The 21,060-nt window shown below is 38.1% G+C and overlaps 1 protein-coding gene across 3 annotated transcripts in view; it reads left to right on the top strand.

Moving 5' to 3' along the window:
• Positions 1 to 21,060, top strand: part of SLK (STE20 like kinase) — a 325,767-nt gene that overhangs the window by 120,179 nt on the left and 184,528 nt on the right. For all 3 annotated transcript variants that reach the window (XM_053692434.1, XM_053692433.1, XM_053692432.1), the window contains exons 3-6: positions 8,962 to 9,010; positions 10,557 to 10,706; positions 16,403 to 16,475; positions 18,504 to 18,698. In XM_053692434.1, the coding sequence (XP_053548409.1) occupies positions 8,962 to 9,010; positions 10,557 to 10,706; positions 16,403 to 16,475; positions 18,504 to 18,698 (467 nt within the window). The remainder of the gene's footprint in view (positions 1 to 8,961; positions 9,011 to 10,556; positions 10,707 to 16,402; positions 16,476 to 18,503; positions 18,699 to 21,060) is intronic.

Raw genomic sequence — 21,060 nt, 5'->3', positions numbered from 1 at the left:
TTTAATATCTACCTAGTTAAAATAATTACCCAATTACCTGTAAAATAAATCCTAACCTAAGTTACAAATACACCTACACTATCAATAAATTTAATAAACTACAAACATCTATCTAAAAATACAATTAAATTAACTAAACTAAATTACAAAAAAAAACAAACACTAAATTACAAAAAATAAAAAAAAGATTACAAGATATTTAAGCTAATTACACCTATTCTAAGCCCCCTAATAAAATAATAAACCCCCAAAATAAAAAAATTCCCTGCCCTATTCTAAATTAAACAAATTTCAAAGCTCTTTACCTTACCAGCCCTTAAAAGGGCCTTTTGTGGGGCATGCCCCAAAGAATTCAGCTCTTTTGCATACAACAAATACAATCCCCCCCCCCCCATTACAACCCACCACCCACATACCCCTATTCTAAAACCACCCAAACCCCCCTTAAAAAAGCCTAACACTACCCCCCCTGAAGATCTCCCTACCTTGTCTTCACCACACCGGGCCGAACTCCTGATCCGATCCGGGCAATGTCTTCCTCCAAGCGGCAAAGAAGAATTCTTCCTCCGGCGATGTCTCCCTCCAAGCGGCAAAGAAGAATTCTTCCTCCGGCGACGTCTTCCTCCAAGCGGCAGCAAAGTCTTCATTCTTCCGGCGGCATCTTCAATCTTCTTTCTTCGCTCCGCCGCCGCGGAGCATCCATCCTGGCCGACTGCTGTACTTGGAATGAGGTACCTTTAAATGACGTCATCCAAGATGGCGTCCGCCGAATTCCGATTGGCTGATAGGATTCTATCAGCCAATCGGAATTAAGTTAGAAAAATCTGATTGGCTGATTGAATCAGCCAATCAGATTCAAGTTCAATCCGATTGGCTGATCCGAACAGCCAATCAGATTGAGCTCGCATTCTATTGGCTGATCGGAACAGCCAATAGAATGCGAGCTCAATCTGATTGGCTGATTGGATCAGCCAATCGGATTGCACTTGAATCTGATTGGCTGATTCAATCAGCCAATCAGATTTTTCTAACTTAATTCCGATTGGCTGATAGAATCCTATCAGCCAATCGGAATTTGGCGGACGCCATCTTGGATGATGTCATTTAAAGGTACCTCATTCCAAGTACAGCAGTCGGCCAGGATGGATGCTCCGCGGCGGCGGAGCGAAGAAAGAAGATTGAAGATGCCGCCGGAAGAATGAAGACTTTGCTGCCGCTTGGAGGAAGACGTCGCCGGAGGAAGAATTCTTCTTTGCCGCTTGGAGGAAGACATCGCCGGAGGAAGAATTCTTCTTTGCCGCTTGGAGGAAGACATCGCCCGGATCGGATCAGGAGTTCGGCCCGGTGTGGTGAAGACAAGGTAGGGAGATCTTCAGGGGGGGTAGTGTTAGGCTTTTTTAAGGGGGGTTTGGGTGGTTTTAGAATAGGGGTATGTGGGTGGTGGGTTGTAATGGGGGGGGGGATTGTATTTGTTGTATGCAAAAGAGCTGAATTCTTTGGGGCATGCCCCACAAAAGGCCCTTTTAAGGGCTGGTAAGGTAAAGAGCTTTGAAATTTGTTTAATTTAGAATAGGGCAGGGAATTTTTTTATTTTGGGGGTTTATTATTTTATTAGGGGGCTTAGAATAGGTGTAATTAGCTTAAATATCTTGTAATCTTTTTTTTATTTTTTGTAATTTAGTGTTTGTTTTTTTTTGTAATTTAGTTTAGTTAATTTAATTGTATTTTTAGATAGATGTTTGTAGTTTATTAAATTTATTGATAGTGTAGGTGTATTTGTAACTTAGGTTAGGATTTATTTTACAGGTAATTGGGTAATTATTTTAACTAGGTAGATATTAAATAGTTAATAACTATTTAATATCTATTATACCTAGTTAAAATAATTAACAATTTACCTGTAAAATAAATATTAACCCTAACATAGCTACAATGTAATTATTAATTATATTGTAGCTATCTTAGGGTTTATTTTATAGGTAAGTATTTAGATTTAAATAGGAATATTTTAGTTTATAAATGAATTAGATTAATTTAATATAAATTTAGTTAGGGGTGTTAGGGTTAGATAGAGTTAATATAGTTAATATAAATACTATAGTAACTATATTAACTATATTAACCCTAATATAATTAGGGTTAATATAGTTAATATATATAATGTAATACCTATATTAACTATAATATACTTAGGGTTAATATAGATAATATAGCTGGCGGCGGGGTAGGTAGATTAAATTAGGGGTTAATCATTTTAATAGAGATGGCGGCGGTGTAAGGGGCTTACATTAGGGGTTAATAATTTTAATATAGATGGCGGCGGTGTTAGGGGCTCACTTTAGGGGGTTATAGATATAATATAGCTGGCGGCGGGGTACGGGAGCGGCGGTTTAGGGGTTAATAGCTTTTTTATTGTTAGGATAGTGAGGGGGGATAGCGGATAGAGGGTTAGACAGTGCGGGCTATGTTAGGGAGGCGTGTTAGACAGTGCGGGCTATGTTAGGGAGGCGTGTTAGACAGTGCGGGTGTTTTAGACTTTAGTCAGGTTTTATAGGCGCCGGCAGTTTCTAACGTGCCGCAAGTCACTGGCGACGCCAGAAATTTGTACTTACGCAGATTTCTGGACATCGCTGGTTTATCCGACTTACGGCACGTTAGCATCTGACGGCGACATATATGGGATGGCTCGAGTTGCGAGCTGAAACTGCGGGCGACGCCGGTTCCCTCGCTTGCGCCGCAAACTGCGATCTATATCGGATCGCGCCCCTTGTATTTATTGCCCTATAACTTGCAAAAAAAGCAAAGAACATGTAAACCTTGGGTATTTCTAAACTCAAATAAAAATTTAGAAACTATTTAGCATGGGTGTTTTTTGGTGGTTGTAGATATGTAACAGATTTTGGGGGGTCAAAGTTAGAATAAATGTGGGGGTTTTTTTTTCAATTTTTTCATCATATTTTATAATTTTTTTATAGTAAATTATATGATATGATGAAAATAATGGTATATTTAGAAAGTCCAATTAATGGCAAGAAAAAGAGTATATAATATGTGTGGGTACAGTAAATGAGTAAGAGGAAAATTACAGCTAAACACAAACACCGCAAAAATGTAAGAACAGCCCTGGTCCCTAACTGTAAGAAAATTGAAAAATGGTCTGTGTTCATCATGCAAATTTTGGGAATGGGTAATAAAGGGATTATCTATCTTTTAAAACAATAAAAATTCTGGTGTAGACTGTCCCTTTAATATTCTTTTTATTGAACACAACTCTGGTCACATTTACACTAGATCTGGGAAGTGTCTGATAAAATAATTACATATTGGGAGGCAGACAGCTTACTGGTTGCAGTATATCTGGCTCCTAGGGAGGCTACTAACATTTGGTAAATATCTTTGAACAAGGTTGCTTTTGGAGTTCCTACTTCTACATAAGCAATTTTTGGAAACCCAAGGAGTTGATTTCTATAAATATTTTGGTTGTCATGCTCTATACAATCCACTTTTACTGTGAATCATAGGGGTACATATCACTTTTGTATTGTTGCTACAGATACTACATGTTTGGTGAGAAATCCCTCTGCCTTTCCACTCTCAAGTGTGAACATTATTTCTATCTTAATTTTACTTTTTAATTTTATTATATTTGTTGCACTTACATAGTTTGTATCACACCGTGGCTGGACTGTTATCCAACGGACATTTGTCCAACTGACATTTGTGTGACGGATAATATTCCGACAGACTTATGGCTGTCGGCTAGCAGTCCGGCCACGAGATAGATTAGATTGATAGATACAGTTTTATCCAGACAGAGAACCACAAGACGTGCAGGGTAGGACCCATGGTTAGGTTCCCAGAGGCGGTTGTGGTGCCCGAGGCTCTAATTAGAACAGAGTACTCTGGAGCGTATCTGCCCTTGGCTGAACTCGGAACATAGTCTCTCGGACATATGTCTGACGGACAAATGTGCTTTGGCATTCTGTCTGTCGGTATTCTGTCAGAGTTACTGTATCACACAGCTCATTCATTTGATCACACTGCTTGCCAATATGACAATAGCAGGCACACAACAGCTGTTTCAGGAGAAAGAAGCTGGCGACCCCTGGTCTGGTATTGTTTGCTAGTGACTTGATGGGTTATGAATTTGTGTCTCTTTGTCAAGGTGAATCTTGGGTGGTGGCTTTTTGTTGTGAACTATTCTGAATTATAAGTGGCTTTGCCAAATTTGGGCCTTCCTTATCCTGGAGATTCGGAAAGGTTAATCTCCTTAGCGGTTTATACTTAGGGGTAGATTTATCAAAGGCTAGACGAACTCTGTATGTGCTTCGCCTGTAACTGCGCCCCAGCTCGCCTCTGGAGAAGCGCACGTGCGCCTGAATTTATAAAAAAAAAAGATGTAATTTTGCGCGTTTAGTAAAAGGCGAGCTGGGGCGTAATAATGATAAATTTCGCCTGTCGGAAAAAGCTTTTACTCCCTATTTATCATAGTATATCCCTATAAATATTTACGCCGCCATGTCTTTATTATGAAAAAAGTGTTTTTAGGTATCTATTTTGCGCATATTTATATTATATAATGTTTCTGTGCTGTTTTTGCCATATGTTGGTAATTTAAGATTGCAAAAATCGGTCGGTCACATATATATATAACTCTTGGTACCCGTATGTGCCTGTGGAAGAGCAGATTTCTGGCAATAACAGTCTCTTCTTGGTGCCGAGCCTTTGGAAAATGAGTTAAAAGAAGAAAGTACTGCATCACAAGATGTAAAAGCATGTATGATAATGGTGTTCGCCTAAGTCTGTATGGCGAAATATAGTACACGCAATTTAAAGGGCCAGTAAACCCACAAAATAATGTTATATAATTCTGCACATAGTGCACAATTATATAACATTATCTTAGCGCCAGCTTTCTACCTGAAAGGATTTTAAACTCAAAGTAGCTTGCTCCTGCTACCAGACCAGAGCGGGAGCGAGCTACATTGAGTTTAATGGCGCAATCAGGCTGGTTGTGAATAGACAGCATGCCCGATGCGTTTAGGAAAAACGAACAGACCCGCTCAGTAGAGCCAGGAGCGGCATACTGTAAAAGTAATTTCCGTAGAATTTTTTCTCGGAAATCCTTTCAGGTAGAAAGCTGGCGCTAAGCTGATGTTATATAATTCTGCACTATGTGCAGAATTATATAACATTATTTTGTGGGTTTACTGGCCCTTTAAGGAGAAATTTCAGTTCCCTATCGGCACAAAGCAATGATAAATAAGAAACTAGGCGTATTTGTAGGTCGGGCTGTGAAATTACGCCTATTACTAATGTATATTGGTGCACTCAGGAGCACGCCCCTGTGTGCCTAGGCGAATCCAAGCGGAGTGTGAAGAAGTTTCTTTCAGATTTGCGCAATTATAGGCGCAGATTGCTTTCATAAATATGGCAATTAGTGCGTATGCGTTATTATGCCCGCAATTACAGGCGAATTGCTTTGATAAATCTACCCCTTAGTGATCGTATGTATCTAGTTACCCTGCAGACTATCTTAAGTTCTTGACTTGTATAACATGGGAGGTTGAATTTCCATATAATTGTGGTCCATATAAGTTTCTCTTTCATTACATTAAAAATTTCCTTTCACCCCGATTGACAATTAAAATGATTGTGATGATTTACTTTGGTGTTAAAGTCTATGCCATTAATCCTAAGGTTTGCCTATTTATAGCATCCTACCTTGATCTGATGTCACATAGTACGTAGCGTGCCTAGTAAACTGTACGCTATATTTGCTTTGCAAATGGTTTTAATAGACAAAAGACTAGTATCCCGATCTGAACTCAAAGCTCTTTCCATAACCTGTGTTCTCTATAAAAGGCTGTAACTTTCTTCTCTTGCTCATAAAACATAAGGAACCTGTAAAACCTGAGGCATATTGTGGCCTAGATTACAAGTGGAGTGCAAAGATACTGTTGTGCGTTAACATCACCGAGCGCAATCAATTGTGCTTCTATGTTTGGTCTCGTTATAAATCCAAAGTATTTTTTTTTATCGCTCAAGCGGTCTAGAGCACGCTAACAACCGCCTGTTGTATAGTTCCGGTGCACTAAATCCCTCACATTATAGACAACTATGGGGGTGTGTAATACATTTCATGTCGGATATCGACATGGTGTACAAGTAGTGGAGCTCATGTAGTTCTGTGCTATACTATTAATGATGCTGGTTTATTTTAGCTCTTAAGGGAGTCAGTAAAGTCAAAATCAAACATTCATGATTATAAAATATGCCTTGTTCTCTTGGGAATCCTTTGTTGAAGATTGAAGCTAGGTAGTCTGACAGGAACTTAGGAGCGTACACGTGTATGTGGCAGTCTATGGCAGCAGTGTTTGCAACTATATCTATAATTGTGCTGTAAACTATGTTGCAAACACTGCTGCCAGATGGCTTAAAACATGTGCACGCTCCTCAGCTCACCTAGGATTACTCTTTAACAAATCATACCAAGAGAACAAAGCAAAACTGATAACAGAAGTAAATTGGAAAGTTGTTTAAAATTTCAATCTCTATCCAGTTAATTTAAGTTTACTTTTGACTTGGTTAAGAGATTTAACCATCCACTTGCAATAACAGATTGTGCAGTATTAATTGTGAGAGGTTTTGGGAAAGGTAACACAACCTGCCTTATCAATAACACTCAACTTGTAACTTAATAGTTCTATAACGTACTTGTCAACTTTGGAGCTAATTCATATTCTTGTATTTCCATTTTTAAACTCGCCAACAAAATGATGTGTATGTTATTAGGTTCAGCAAGTTTCTGCATAATTTTAAATTAAATTTTCTGCAGTGAATAGAGAGAGTTTTAGATAACTTTTTTTTATATTTTTAAAATCTATATAATTCTTTACAATTCAAGTGATGTCCAAGTGTGACCTAATTGGATTATAGAAGGAATTGTTGCTTGGTACTGGGAAAGTAGACACGTGCATTAAGAGGTTTTGTTCTCCTCAGAATGCGGAAAAAGGCCGCTCTTCGCACCACTCGGTTATTCTTTTGCAACAGCGACACACTAAAATCTATGCAAATCCAAATTTTAGTCTGTTGCTGTTGCACAAGATAAATTTGTCCACGAAAAATAGCCGAGCGGCACAATGTGCCGCCTTCTTCTGTATTCATAGGTGAATGAAACCTCAGAATGCACATTCCTATTGTGAAGTTATGATGTATTATATGCATATTTGTTACATATATGTTGTGCCTCTGTAAAATCTGATTCTATATGATACTTGCAATGATTCCGTTTGCATAGCTTACCTTTTATTGCTTCTGTTAGTACCGTACTGTGCAAAAGTTTAGCTAGGTGTAAAAAAAAAAAAGAAAATGCTGTAAAGTAAGAATGCTTTCAAAAATAGAAATGTTTATAGTTTATTTTATCAGTTGTCAAAATGCAAAGTGAGTGAACAGATGAAAAATCTAAATCAAATCAATATTAGGTTTGATTACTCTGCCTTCAAAACAGCATAAATGATTCTAGGTATATTTGCTCACATTTTCTAATGAACTTGGTAGGTAGGTTATTCCAGAGAGATATTGGAGCAGTTCTGTGGATTTAGTTAGCCTCAGTTTCTTCTGTCTCTTCATGTAATCCCAGAAAGACTTGATAAAGTTGAGATCAAAGCTCTGTAAAGGCCATACCATCACTTCCAGGACAATTCGATTAAAAACAGGGACACATTAATTAATCAAAATTTACATTTCACTCCTGTTGAGAAAAAAAAACTTACCTTTTAATCTTCACAGCAGCTCCAGCTTCCTGCGGTCGTTGCAAGCCATTTCTGATGTCAGAAATGATGGATAGGTCATCCTCCAATCATGGCTTCCCCCCCGGGGGAATCAGTGTCTGATTCAATGCCGTGATTGGAGGAAGCCGGATTCCTCATTTTAGACCCAGGAAGAGGCTTTGCGACGGGCGGAGGATGAATTAAAGTGCCCTTGTTTTTAATCAAATTTTTCATCAAAATTGACATTCACTTTAAAATGCCCAATTTAATTTGCAGAAATGCAGCCCTAAACTTGTAAGAAACGTTCACCATGCTTCACTGTTGCCTGCAGACTCTCATTCTTGAACCGCTCTACAGCCCTTTGATGAACTAACTGCATTCTGCTATAGCATCTGCTTCCATTTTTCTGCACCCCAGTTCCTGCGTTTTCGTGCATAGTGTTGTCGCTTGGCCTTGTTTCCATGTTGGAGGTATGGCTTTATGGCAGCAATTTTTCCTTGAAGACCACTTCTGAACAGACTTTTGCAGACAGTAGATGGGTGTACCAGGGTCTCACTGGTTTCTGCCAATTCTGAGTTGATGGCACTGCTGGACATCTTCAGATTGCGAAGGGAAGTATGATGTGTCTTTCATCTGGCCGACCACTGCGTCTATGGTTTTCAACGTTGCCCCTTTCTTTGTGCTTCTTCAGAAGAGCTTCGGCAGCACATCTGGAAACCCCTGTCTGCCTTGAAATTTCTGCCTGGGAGAGACCTTGCTGATGCGGTATAACCACCTTGTGTTTTGTTGCTGTGCTCAGTCTTACCATGGTGTATGACTTTTGACAATAAACTGTCTTTAGCATCCTCAACCTACATATTAAATAGATGAACATTAGCACTTATTTGGTATAATTGTTTAACTATGAACCTGACTATATGCCTATAAAATCCCTGACTTTGCGCAAGTGCACCTAAAAGAATTGATGTTGTTTTGAAGGCAAATGGTGGTCCTACCAAATATTGATCTGATTTAGATTTTTATTTCTCTTTGCATTTTATTAATTGATAAAAACTTATATATATTGTTTTTAAATCAGTACAATTGCATATGTGAGTCAGTAAATGCTAATGTCACTTTTTTTGTGAACAAACCTATATATAACTTTATATATTTCCAACTAAATGTGATTCCCCTTTTTTAAATACAGATACTAATTGAGTTCTGTGCTGGAGGAGCAGTGGATGCAGTAATGCTAGGTAAGTTGTGTCTATATATGATCTGGCACACGTTATTTTATTTTGTCCCTTTTTCTGTAATTTATCTCTGAACTGTAAAACCCACAATTTTCAGAGAATTGGAAGTGCACATTTCAGAACTTCACAAACCTAACCATGCTACATATCTGTCTTAAATTTTAAACAGCAGAAATCAGCTAAATCAAAACATAATGACTTGGCTAGCCTCATCTACTCCAGATTTGCTCTTCCAAGCAAGGAATTTGTCAGGGGGGAGTTTGGCCCTTTAAAAGCAATTGCAGCAACCAAGGAGTTAAACTGAAAGCTTTCAGACTCGATTGGAACACTGAGCTAAAGTCATTACAAGCTTTTGTGTTTCTATAAAGGGACAGTGTACACCAATTTCCATATAACTACAAGCAACATACACTACTATAAAAGATGAATATGCACAGATGCTGATATAAAAATCCAGTATAAAACCCTTTATAAACTTACTTACAAGCTCCCAGTTTATCACTGTTGATGAGGTTAGGCTGGGACACCCAGTGAAAGGGGTTGGGAAAACAAGAATAGCGACACCCCCCCTTCCCTGCATATGAAAAGACTGATAACATAAACAGGAGCGAGCAGGAGTCTGTAGACATCAGTATACATCTGACATTGTGGGGCTTGGTTAGGAGTCTGACAATCATCACAATGTTATTAAAAAAATAAACAAAAACTATTCATTGTTACAAAAACACTCCCAGATGGGCTATATAAATGGATCATCTGCAAAACATTTATGCAAAGAAAAATCTATTGTACAATGTCCCTTTAAATTGACTCTAATAGAAAGTACATGATTTTGCTTTTTAGAACGTTGATGTCCTTTAGCACACCTGTGGGAGTTTTTCTCATAAACCAGTTAACAGTTTATCACACAGGATGATTTGAGCAAAATCATGTACTTTCTATTAATTTAAAGGGCCATTGTACACTAGAACCAAAAATGTGTTGTATGTCAGATCAAGACTTTGAGATTTTTACATAAAATGTTTAGTTCTGCATAAAGTAATAACTTTGCATTATACATCTTTCCCTCTTTTCATGTAAATTAGCTTAGAAAAATTAGCAAATTCTAATTCTCAGGACTTTGAAATGCATCCTGCTGACTTCTCAAGGCAAACCCTGCTACATATCTTTCTTTAATTGTATTTATCAGATGACCACTACAAAACTTTGTACTTTATACTAACTTTATGACCAGGGCTAGCTTTGTTGTCAGTAGACTAAAGCCCAGATTGACACCTCCAAATAATACAAATGATGAGCTGTAAAAAGGATGTAAATTTATGTAATTTGTTTTAAAACTGTTTTATTCTATAACTTGGCTGATATTTTATTCTATAACACAACAGAAATGCCTTGTAATTACAAGGTGTTTACAGTACCTTTAGGCAGTTCTGTCCCAGTATGTTCTCCTTAACATTGTGTTCCGTGATAAGTGATAGAATGTTTGTTTTAACATATTCCTTAAATGATTCTTAAGAAATTACATGTTTTTGTTTCCTTTTATTTCCAGAGCTGGAGAGGCCACTAACAGAACCTCAAATAAGAGTAGTTTGTAAACAGACTTTGGAGGCCTTAATTTATCTGCATGAAAACAAGATCATACACAGAGATCTGAAGGCTGGAAATATCCTTCTCACTTTAGATGGTGATGTCAAATTGGGTAAGGATCCTAAATATATATATATATATATATATATATATATATATATATATATATATATATATATACTTTTTAAATGTATATATAGAGTCTGATTAAGGGGCTGTGACCATGAATTATTGGCTAGTAAACCATACAGTCTGAAATGTAATATATATTAGGAAGTAAATGCATTACTGCTTCCATATTTGGTAATTTGCTGAACAAATATTGTTTATGAATAATTTATTAGATATTAAAGGGAGATGGAAGTCGATTTTAACTTTCATGATTCAGAAAGAGTTTACAATTTAAAAAAAACGTTCCAATGTACTAATTTATTTCTGTCTCTTGGTATCCTTTGTTGAAATGCAGCTTCTTTTTATGAAAGCACGTGACTTGTGGACATAATATATGACATTGTTGCAAACGCTGCTGCCATATATTACACAAGAAGTGCACTCTCCTGAGTCTATCAAGATATAATCTCATGTAAAAAAATGCTAACTTTCAACAAAAGATACCAAATAAAAGTGGTACATATGTAAGTAGAAGTATATTGGAAAATTATTTATTAATGGATATATTGTATTTATGAAAGTCCATGTCCCTTTAATGTATTGTGCTCCTTCTGCTTAGAATTAATCTTCATCTATAAGTAATACCTTAGAGGGTAGCTCTTAGTCTTAAACCTTTTAATAGATTTAAAGGGACACTCAAGTCAAAATTAAACTTTCATGATTCAGATAGAGTATGCAATTTTAAACCATTAACAGAAAATACACAGTCTTTTTATATTTATACTTTCTGAAGCACCAGCTCCTACTGAGCATGTGCAAGAATTCACAGAATATACGTATATGCATTTGTGATTGGCTGATGTCTGTCACATGATACAGGGGGAGTGAAAATAGACATAATTTTGATATTTGTCAGAAAAAAAATCTACTACTCATTTGAATTTAAAGGGCCATAATACCCAAATGTTTAAACACATGAAAGTGATGCAGTATAGCTGTAAAAAGCTGACTAGAAAATATCACCTGAACATCTCTATGTAAAAAAGAAAGATATTTTACCTCAAAAGTTTCTCAGTAGCCACATCCCATTGTAAAGAACTTCTAAGCAACAAATCAGGGGGTCGATCCGATATAAAGCGTCGCCCGCAAAAGCCGGCGACGCCAATATTTGCGCGGATTTGGTATCACATATACGGCGTAACCTAGAAGTTACGCGCGTATATTTCTGCCGTCGCCCGCAGTTTTTTGGGCCATAGGCAGGTATACCAAACCCGCGCAGTTTGGTATCCAATATGCAGCGTAAGGACTTACGTGGCGAAAATGGAGAAAACTTACTCCATTTTCACCTCGCCACAAAAAGCAGCCGTAAGAAGCCTTACGCTGACTATTGGAGCCCCGTAACTCCCTAAACTAACTAGAAAATAAACCTAACACCTAACGCATGCGCAATGTCTATCTCCCTGTCAACCGCGATCTGCTAAAATAAACCTAACACCTAACGCATGCGCAATGTCTATCTACCTGTCAACCGCGATCCCCCCCCCCCCCCGAAATCCCTAATAAAGTTATTACCCCCTAAACCGCCGCTCCCGGACCCCGCCGCCATCTACATAAACTAACCCCCTACTGTGAGCCTCTAAAACCGCCGCCATCTACCTTATCTATCCCCTAATCTGACCCCTTACACCGCCGCCACCTATATAAAAATGATTAACCCCTAATGTAAGCCCCTTACACCGCCGCCATCTCTATTAAAATGATTAACCCCTAATTTAATCTACCTACCCCGCCGCCAGCTATATTATCTATATTAACCCTAAGTATATTATAGTTAATATAGGTATTACATTATATATATTAACTATATTAACCCTAATTATATTAGGGTTAATATAGTTAATATAGTTACTATAGTATTTATATTAACTATATTAACTCTATCTAACCCTAACTAAATTTATATTAAATTAATCTAATTCATTTATAAACTAAAATGTTCCTATTTAAATCTAAATACTTACCTATAAAATAAACCCTAAGATAGCTACAATATAATTAATAATTACATTGTAGCTATGTTAGGGTTAATATTTATTTTACAGGTAAATTGTTAATTATTTTAACTAGGTATAATAGATATTAAATAGTTATTAACTATTTAATATCTACCTAGTTAAAATAATTACCCAATTACCTGTAAAATAAATCCTAACCTAAGTTACAAATACACCTACACTATCAATAAATTTAATAAACTACTAACATCTATCTAAAAATACAATTAAATTAACTAAACTAAATTACAAAAAAAACAAACACTAAATTACAAAAAATAAAAAAAAGATTACAAGATATTTAAGCTAATTACACCTATTCTAAGCCCCCTAATAAAATAATAAACCCCCAAAATAAAAAAAATTCCCTGCCCTATTCTAAATTCAACAAATTTCAAAGCTCTTTACCTTACCAGCCCTTAAAAGGGCCTTTTGTGGGGCATGCCCCAAAGAATTCAGCTCTTTTGCATACAACAAATACAATCCCCCCCCCCATTACAACCCACCACCCACATACCCCTATTCTAAACCCACCCAAACCCCCCTTAAAAAAGCCTAACACTACCCCCCTGAAGATCTCCCTACCTTGTCTTCACCACACCGGGCCGAACTCCTGATCCGATCCGGGCGATGTCTTCCTCCAAGCGGCAAAGAAGAATTCTTCCTCCGGCGATGTCTTCCTCCAAGCGGCAAATAAGAATTCTTCCTCCGGCGACGTCTTCCTCCAAGCGGCAGCAAAGTCTTCATTCTTCCGGCGGCATCTTCAATCTTCTTTCTTCGCTCCGCCGCCGCGGAGCATCCATCCCGGCCGACTGCTGAACTTGGAATGATGTACCTTTAAATGACGTCATCCAAGATGGCGTCCGCCGAATTCCGATTGGCTGATAGGATTCTATCAGCCAATCGGAATTAAGTTAAAAAAATCTGATTGGCTGATTGAATCAGCCAATCAGATTCAAGTTCAATCCGATTGGCTGATCCAATCAGCCAATCAGATTGAGCTCGCATTCTATTGGCTGTTCCGATCAGCCAATAGAATGCGAGCTCAATCTGATTGGCTGTTCGGATCAGCCAATCGGATTGAACTTGAATCTGATTGGCTGATTCAATCAGCCAATCAGATTTTTTTAACTTAATTCCGATTGGCTGATAGAATCCTATCAGCCAATCGGAATTCGGCGGACGCCATCTTGGATGACGTCATTTAAAGGTACCTCATTCCAAGTTCAGCAGTCGGCCGGGATGGATGCTCCGCGGCGGCGGAGCGAAGAAAGAAGATTGAAGATGCCGCCGGAAGAATGAAGACTTTGCTGCCGCTTGGAGGAAGACGTCGCCGGAGGAAGAATTCTTCTTTGCCGCTTGGAGGAAGACATCGCCCGGATCGGATCAGGAGTTCGGCCCGGTGTGGTGAAGACAAGGTAGGGAGATCTTCAGGGGGGTAGTGTTAGGCTTTTTTAAGAGGGGTTTGGGTGGGTTTAGAATAGGGGTATGTGGGTGGTGGGTTGTAATGGGGGGGGGGGGGATTGTATTTGTTGAATGCAAAAGAGCTGAATTCTTTGGGGCATGCCCCACAAAAGGCCCTTTTAAGGGCTGGTAAGGTAAAGAGCTTTGAAATTTGTTTAATTTAGAATAGGGCAGGGAATTTTTTTTATTTTGGGGGTTTATTATTTTATTAGGGGGCTTAGAATAGGTGTAATTAGCTTAAAAATCTTGTAATCTTTTTTTTATTTTTTGTAATTTAGTGTTTGTTTTTTTTTGTAATTTAGTTTAGTTAATTTAATTGTATTTTTAGATAGATGTTAGTAGTTTATTAAATGTATTGATAGTGTAGGTGTATTTGTAACTTAGGTTAGGATTTATTTTACAGGTAATTGGGTAATTATTTTAACTAGGTAGATATTAAATAGTTAATAACTATTTAATAGCTATTATACCTAGTTAAAATAATTAACAATTTACCTGTAAAATAAATATTAACCCTAACATAGCTACAATGTAATTATTAATTATATTGTAGCTATCTTAGGGTTTATTTTATAGGTAAGTATTTAGATTTAAATAGGAACATTTTAGTTTATAAATGAATTAGATTAATTTAATATAAATTTAGTTAGGGTTAGATAGAGTTAATATAGTTAATATAAATACTATAGTAACTATATTAACTATATTAACCCTAATATAATTAGGGTTAATATAGTTAATATATATAATGTAATACCTATATTAACTATAATATACTTAGGGTTAATATAGATAATATAGCTGGCGGCGGGGTAGGTAGATTAAATTAGGGGTTAATCATTTTAATAGAGATGGCGGCGGTGTAAGGGGCTTACATTAGGGGTTAATAATTTTAATATAGATGGCGGCGGTGTTAGGGGCTCACTTTAGGGGGTTATAGATATAATATAGCTGGCGGCGGGGTACGGGAGCGGCGGTTTAGGGGTTAATAATTTTATTAGGTTGCGGCGGGGTAAAGGAGCGGCGGTTTAGGGGTTAATAGCATTTTTATTGTTAGGCTAGTGAGGGGGGATAGCGGATAGAGGGTTAGACAGTGCGGGCTATGTTAGGGAGGCGTGTTAGACAGTGCGGGCTATGTTAGGGAGGCGTGTTAGACAGTGCGGGCTATGTTAGGGAGGCGTGTTAGACAGTGCGGGCTATGTTAGGGAGGCGTGTTAGACAGTGCGGGTGTTTTAGACTTTAGTCAGGTTTTATAGGTGCCGGCAGATTCTAACGTGGCGCAAGTCACTGGCGACGCCAGAAATTTGTACTTACGCAGATTTCTGGACATCGCTGGTTTGTCAGACTTACGGCACGTTAGCATCTGACGGCGACTTATATGGGATGGCTCGAGTTGCGAGCTGAAACTGCGGGCGACGCCGGTTCCCTCGCTTGCGCCGCAAACTGCGATCGATATCGGATCGCGCCCCAGTATGTCTGTCCTGGGACAGCGGAAGGAGCGAGCTTACGTGCACACTCATCTTTTTTCCCTATTCAGATTAAGTAAGTTTGCAATGAAATCTCATGAGAGTTAAGTCAAATCTCATGAGATCGCAGTAAAAGAGTTCATGACCTCAGCACGGTTGATGCTGATTGGCTGCTGTTCATTTCTTCATTATTTTTTTTTAACCTGCAGCTGAGCTGCAGTTGAGTATAAAGGTTGTGACACACTGCAAGCGATGCGGTGCGAGGCGAAGCAGCTGCTCCGCATCGCTTCTGAAGTTCAATTATTTCATCTCTGAGCGCTCAGCTACGCGACCTGACGCAGCAGAATGTTCAGAGATGAAAAGGCAGCACACAATGAGCGCACACAGCCGCATCTACACGCTGCGCGCCGCTCCGCTTGCAGTGTGTCACAGCCTTAACTTTTTACACAGAACTTACTCTGCTGAGCTGAGGAAGTTGTGAGGTAAAATATCTTCCTTTTTTACATAGAGATGCTCAGGTGATATTTTCCTGTCAGCATTTTACAGTTATACTGCATCAGTTTCAAGAGATTGAGCATATGAGTATTAATGTCCCTTTAAGACTAAGTGCTATTACATTGTCTTTTTATCATACTTTTGTTGATTATGCAAATCCACTGTATTTACTGGTCCTTTTATTTGAAAACAAATCTTCTGATGTTTGTCTTTTCTAGCGGATTTCGGGGTATCTGCTAAAAATACAAAAACGATACAAAGAAGAGACTCCTTTATCGGTACTCCTTATTGGTAAGGTATTTTAGCAAATTGTTTTCTTAAATCTAAATATCTTGGCCCTCTCTGGTAATACTTACCAGTGAGAACCCCTCCTCCAAGGGGTGTAGACAGAACTGACCACTCCCCTGGTTACCTGTATAAAGGTAACTATTAAGCATCACCTCCTCCTCCTCCTCGTTCTGTCCAGCTATAAGGTGGACAAAACTAGGGTCCCTCTCTGCATATGTTTTACTTTTGTTGCCATTTTCTCCGCTGGCAGCTTGCTTGAAATCCTTTCCTAATGTGGGCAATCACTTACTTTGTAAACTGTTTTTGTTTCCAAGTTTCAATTTCATGTGTCTGGTGCTTGGTGCCAGCTGATGCAATGAACCCTCAACAGTAATCCTCTTTTTAACTTTTGCACTTTTGGGCAGTACAGTTGTTGTAATGCCCACTCGCTGGACTGCATACAGTCTACATGGGCAGTAGGTGTGTGTTTGTTAAAGGGAAACAAAACCCAATTTTCTTTCTTTTATGATTCAGAAAGAGCATGCAATTTTAATCAAATTTCACATTTACTCCTTTTATCAATTTTTCTTTGTTCTCTTGGTATCTTCATTTAAAAAGCAAGAATGTAAACGTAGTAACAGGTCCATTTTTAGTTCATCACTTGAGTAGCGCTTGCTGATTGGTGGCTAAATGTTGCCACCAATCGGCAAGCGCTATACAGGTGCTGAACCAAAAATGGTCTGGCTGCTAAGCTTACATTCCTGCTTTTTTCAAATAAAGATAGCAAGAGAACAAAGAAAAAATTATAATAGGAGTAAATTAGAAATCTGATTAAAATTGCATGCTCTTTCTGAATCACGAATGAAAAAAAATCTGGGTTTTGTGAGTCTTTAAAATACATGCTTGCTGGTGCCATGGGATGTTAAGATAGCCTTTAAGAGTCTGTTTAGCTCCCCTGGAAGTAAGATTTTTTGTATAGATTTATGTAGTTTATTACAGATAAAAAAAAAGATGAATGGGAAAATATATTAGAGCTTTTTTATTATTGCACAATTGCTTGTATATAAATGTGTGTTTATCCAATGGTACACTATTACACTTATAGTTAAAGTCAGCTCCAGAACAGCAATACACTACTGGGAGCTAGCTTAAAACATCTGGGGAACCAATGACAAAAGGCATACAGCTTATTAATATTATTATCGGTTATTTGTAGAGCGCCAACAGATTCCGCAGCACTAGCCACCAATCACCAGCTAGCTACCAGTAGAGTAGTATATGTACATATTAATTTCAACAAAGCATACCAATAGAACAGTTAAAACGTAGAAGTGAATTTAAAAATGTTTTAAAATGACATGCTCTATCTCAATCATGCAAGTTTAATTTTGACTTTTCTATGCCTTTAAGGGCAAATAAACTAAATCAAATATTTATAAATTATGTTTTTATGGTTTCAATATGTTATTTAAAAAAAACATAGTAATGGAAAAATAGCAAGCAATTTAAATTAGAAAATGATGATATAAATATAGAAATAATACGATTTTTTTTTTTTAAATGTTGGTATTATTAAAGGGACAGTAAAGTCCAAATTAAACTTTCATGATTCAGATAGGGCATGTCATCAAATTTGCTTTGTGCTCTTGGTATTCTTAGTTGAAAGCTAAACCTAGGTAGGCTCATATGCTAATTTCTAAGCCCTTGAAGGCCGCCACTTATCTGAATGCATTTGACAGTTATTCACAGATAGAGGGCGTTAGTTCAGGTGTGCCATATATAATTAACATTGTGCTCACTCCCGTGGAGTTATTTGAGTCAGCAATACTTGCCTGAAATGTATGTCAAAAGATCTGAGATAAGGAGGCAGTCTGCAGAAGCGTAGATACAAGGTAAAATTACAGACGTAAAAAGTATATTAATATAAAAGTGTTGGTTATGCTTAACTGGGGAATGGTAAATAAAGGGGTTGTCTATCTTTTAAAACAATAACATTTTTGGTGTTTCTGTCCCCTTTAATTTATCTTTTTTTTTTTTTTTTGGATACCCTAGGATGGCTCCAGAAGTGGTAATGTGCGAGACTTCTAAGGACAAACCCTATGATTTTAAAGCTGATGTTTGGTCCCTTGGCGTTACTTTAATAGAGATGGCTCAAATTGAACCCCCTCACCACGAGCTAAACCCTATGCGAGTATTGTTAAAGATTGCAAAAGCCGATCCCCCCACATTATCACACCCATCAAGATGGTATGTTGCTATAACTTTTTTTATTTAGCACTCATAAATAATACTTGCATATTTTTATTGTGCTATACATATTGTGTATCAATTTTCACTCTTATCTATGGTAAGTCAGGGATTGACAAATTTAAATAAAACTTGGGAGCCAGCCAACCATTCTTATGAGCTAGATAATTTCTTTTTAAAGACACGATGAGTCCACGGATTTCATCCTTACTTGTGGGATATTCACCTCCTGGTCAGCAGGAGAAGGCAAAGAGCACCACAGCAGAGCTGTATATATAGCTCATCCCTTCCCTCCCACTCCAGTCATTCTCTTTGCATACGTTAGTGATAGGAAGAGGTAAAGTGAGGAGTTAGAAAAGATTCTTCTATCAAGAGTTTATTATTTTAAAAGTAGTACCAGAGTGTGCTGCTTTGTTCTAGGGTGTAGCCGTAGTCCATATCAGTCTCTACAGTAGAGCTTTTGGTGGCTTTAGAGCAATGGGAACTTGTGGGACATAATTCTCACTGCGCCTCCCATGATTTACTTGCTGCCCTTATCCTTTTGTCTGAGAGATGCATTGAGTCAGCATTTTTGATATCCTCAGGTCGATGTGAGGGAGAGGACCTCTCAAGCCTGAGAGCTGCCTTACTGCCAGGCAGAAGTCAAGGTAAGTGCTACCTTTAATTTCTCCAACATAGGTGTGTCCGGTCCACGGCGTCATCCTTACTTGTGGGATATTCTCTTCCCCAACAGGAAATGGCAAAGAGCCCAGCAAAGCTGGTCACATGATCCCTCCTAGGCTCCGCCTACCCCAGTCATTCTCTTTGCCGTTGTACAGGCAACATCTCCACGGAGATGGCTTAGAGTTTTTTAGTGTTTAACTGTAGTTTTTATTATTCAATCAAGAGTTTGTTATTTTGAAATAGTGCTGGTATGTACTATTTACTCAGAAACAGAAAAGAGATGAAGATTTCTGTTTGTATGAGGAAAATGATTTTAGCAACCGTCACTAAAATCCATGGCTGTTCCACACAGGACTGTTGAGAGCAATTAACTTCAGTTGGGGGAACAGTGAGCAGTCTCTTGCTGCTTGAGGTATGACACATTCTAACAAGACGATGTAATGCTGGAAGCTGTCATTTTCCCTCTGGGATCCGGTAAGCCATGTTTATTACGATTGTAAATAAGGGCTTCAAAAAGGCCTTATTAAGACTGTAGACTTTTTTTGGGCTAAATCGATTGATTATTAACACATATTTAGCCTTGAGGAATCATTTTATCTGGGTATTTTGATATAATAATATCGGCAGGCACTGTTTTAGACACCTTATTCTTTAGGGGCTTTCCCAAAGCATAGGCAGAGCCTCATTTTCGCGCCGGTGTTGCGCACTTGTTTTTGAGAGGCATGGCATGCAGTCGCATGTGAGAGGAGCTCTGATACTTAGAAAAGACTTTCTGAAGGCGTCATTTGGTATCGTATTCCCCTTGGGGCTTGGTTGGGTCTCAGCAAAGCAGATACCAGGGACTGTAAAGGGGTTAAAGTTCAAAACGGCTCCGGTTCCGTTATTTTAAGGGTTAAAGCTTCCAAATTTGGTGTGCAATACTTTTAAGGCTTTAAGACACTGTGGTGAAAATTTGGTAAATTTTGAACAATTCCTTCATGTTTTTTCGCATTTGCAGTAATAAAGTGTGTTCAGTTTAAAATTTAAAGTGACAGTAACGGTTTTATTTTAAAACGTTTTTTGTACTTGTTATCAAGTTTATGCCTGTTTAACATGTCTGAACTACCAGATAGACTGTGTTCTGAATGTGGGGAAGCCAGAATTCCTATTCATTTAAATAAATGTGATTTATGTGACAATGACAATGATGCCCAAGATGATTCCTCAAGTGAGGGGAGTAAGCATGGTACTGCATCAGTCCCTCCTTCGTCTACACGAGTCTTGCCCACTCAGGAGGCCCCTAGTACATCTAGCGCGCCAATACTCCTTACTATGCAACAATTAACGGCTGTAATGGATAATTCTGTCAAAAACATTTTAGCCAAAATGAACACTTATCAGCGTAAGCGCGACTGCTCTGTTTTAGATACTGAAGAGCATGACGACGCTGATATTAATATTTCTGAAGGGCCCCTAACTCAGTCTGATGGGGCCAGGGAGGTTTTGTCTGAGGGAGAAATTACTGATTCAGGGAACATTTCTCAACAAGCTGAACCTGATGTGATTGCATTTAAATTTAAGTTGGAACATCTCCGCATTCTGCTTAAGGAGGTATTATCCACTCTGGATGATTGTGACAAGTTGGTCATCCCAGAGAAACTATGTAAAATGGACAAGTTCCTAGAGGTGCCGGGGCTCCCAGAAGCTTTTCCTATACCCA

Source organism: Bombina bombina, chromosome 9, assembly GCF_027579735.1.
Source record: "Bombina bombina isolate aBomBom1 chromosome 9, aBomBom1.pri, whole genome shotgun sequence".
In the NCBI taxonomy this organism is placed as follows: Eukaryota; Metazoa; Chordata; class Amphibia; order Anura; family Bombinatoridae; genus Bombina; species Bombina bombina.
Note: the sequence above shows the minus strand (reverse complement) of the source record. Positions and strands in the feature narration are given on the sequence as shown.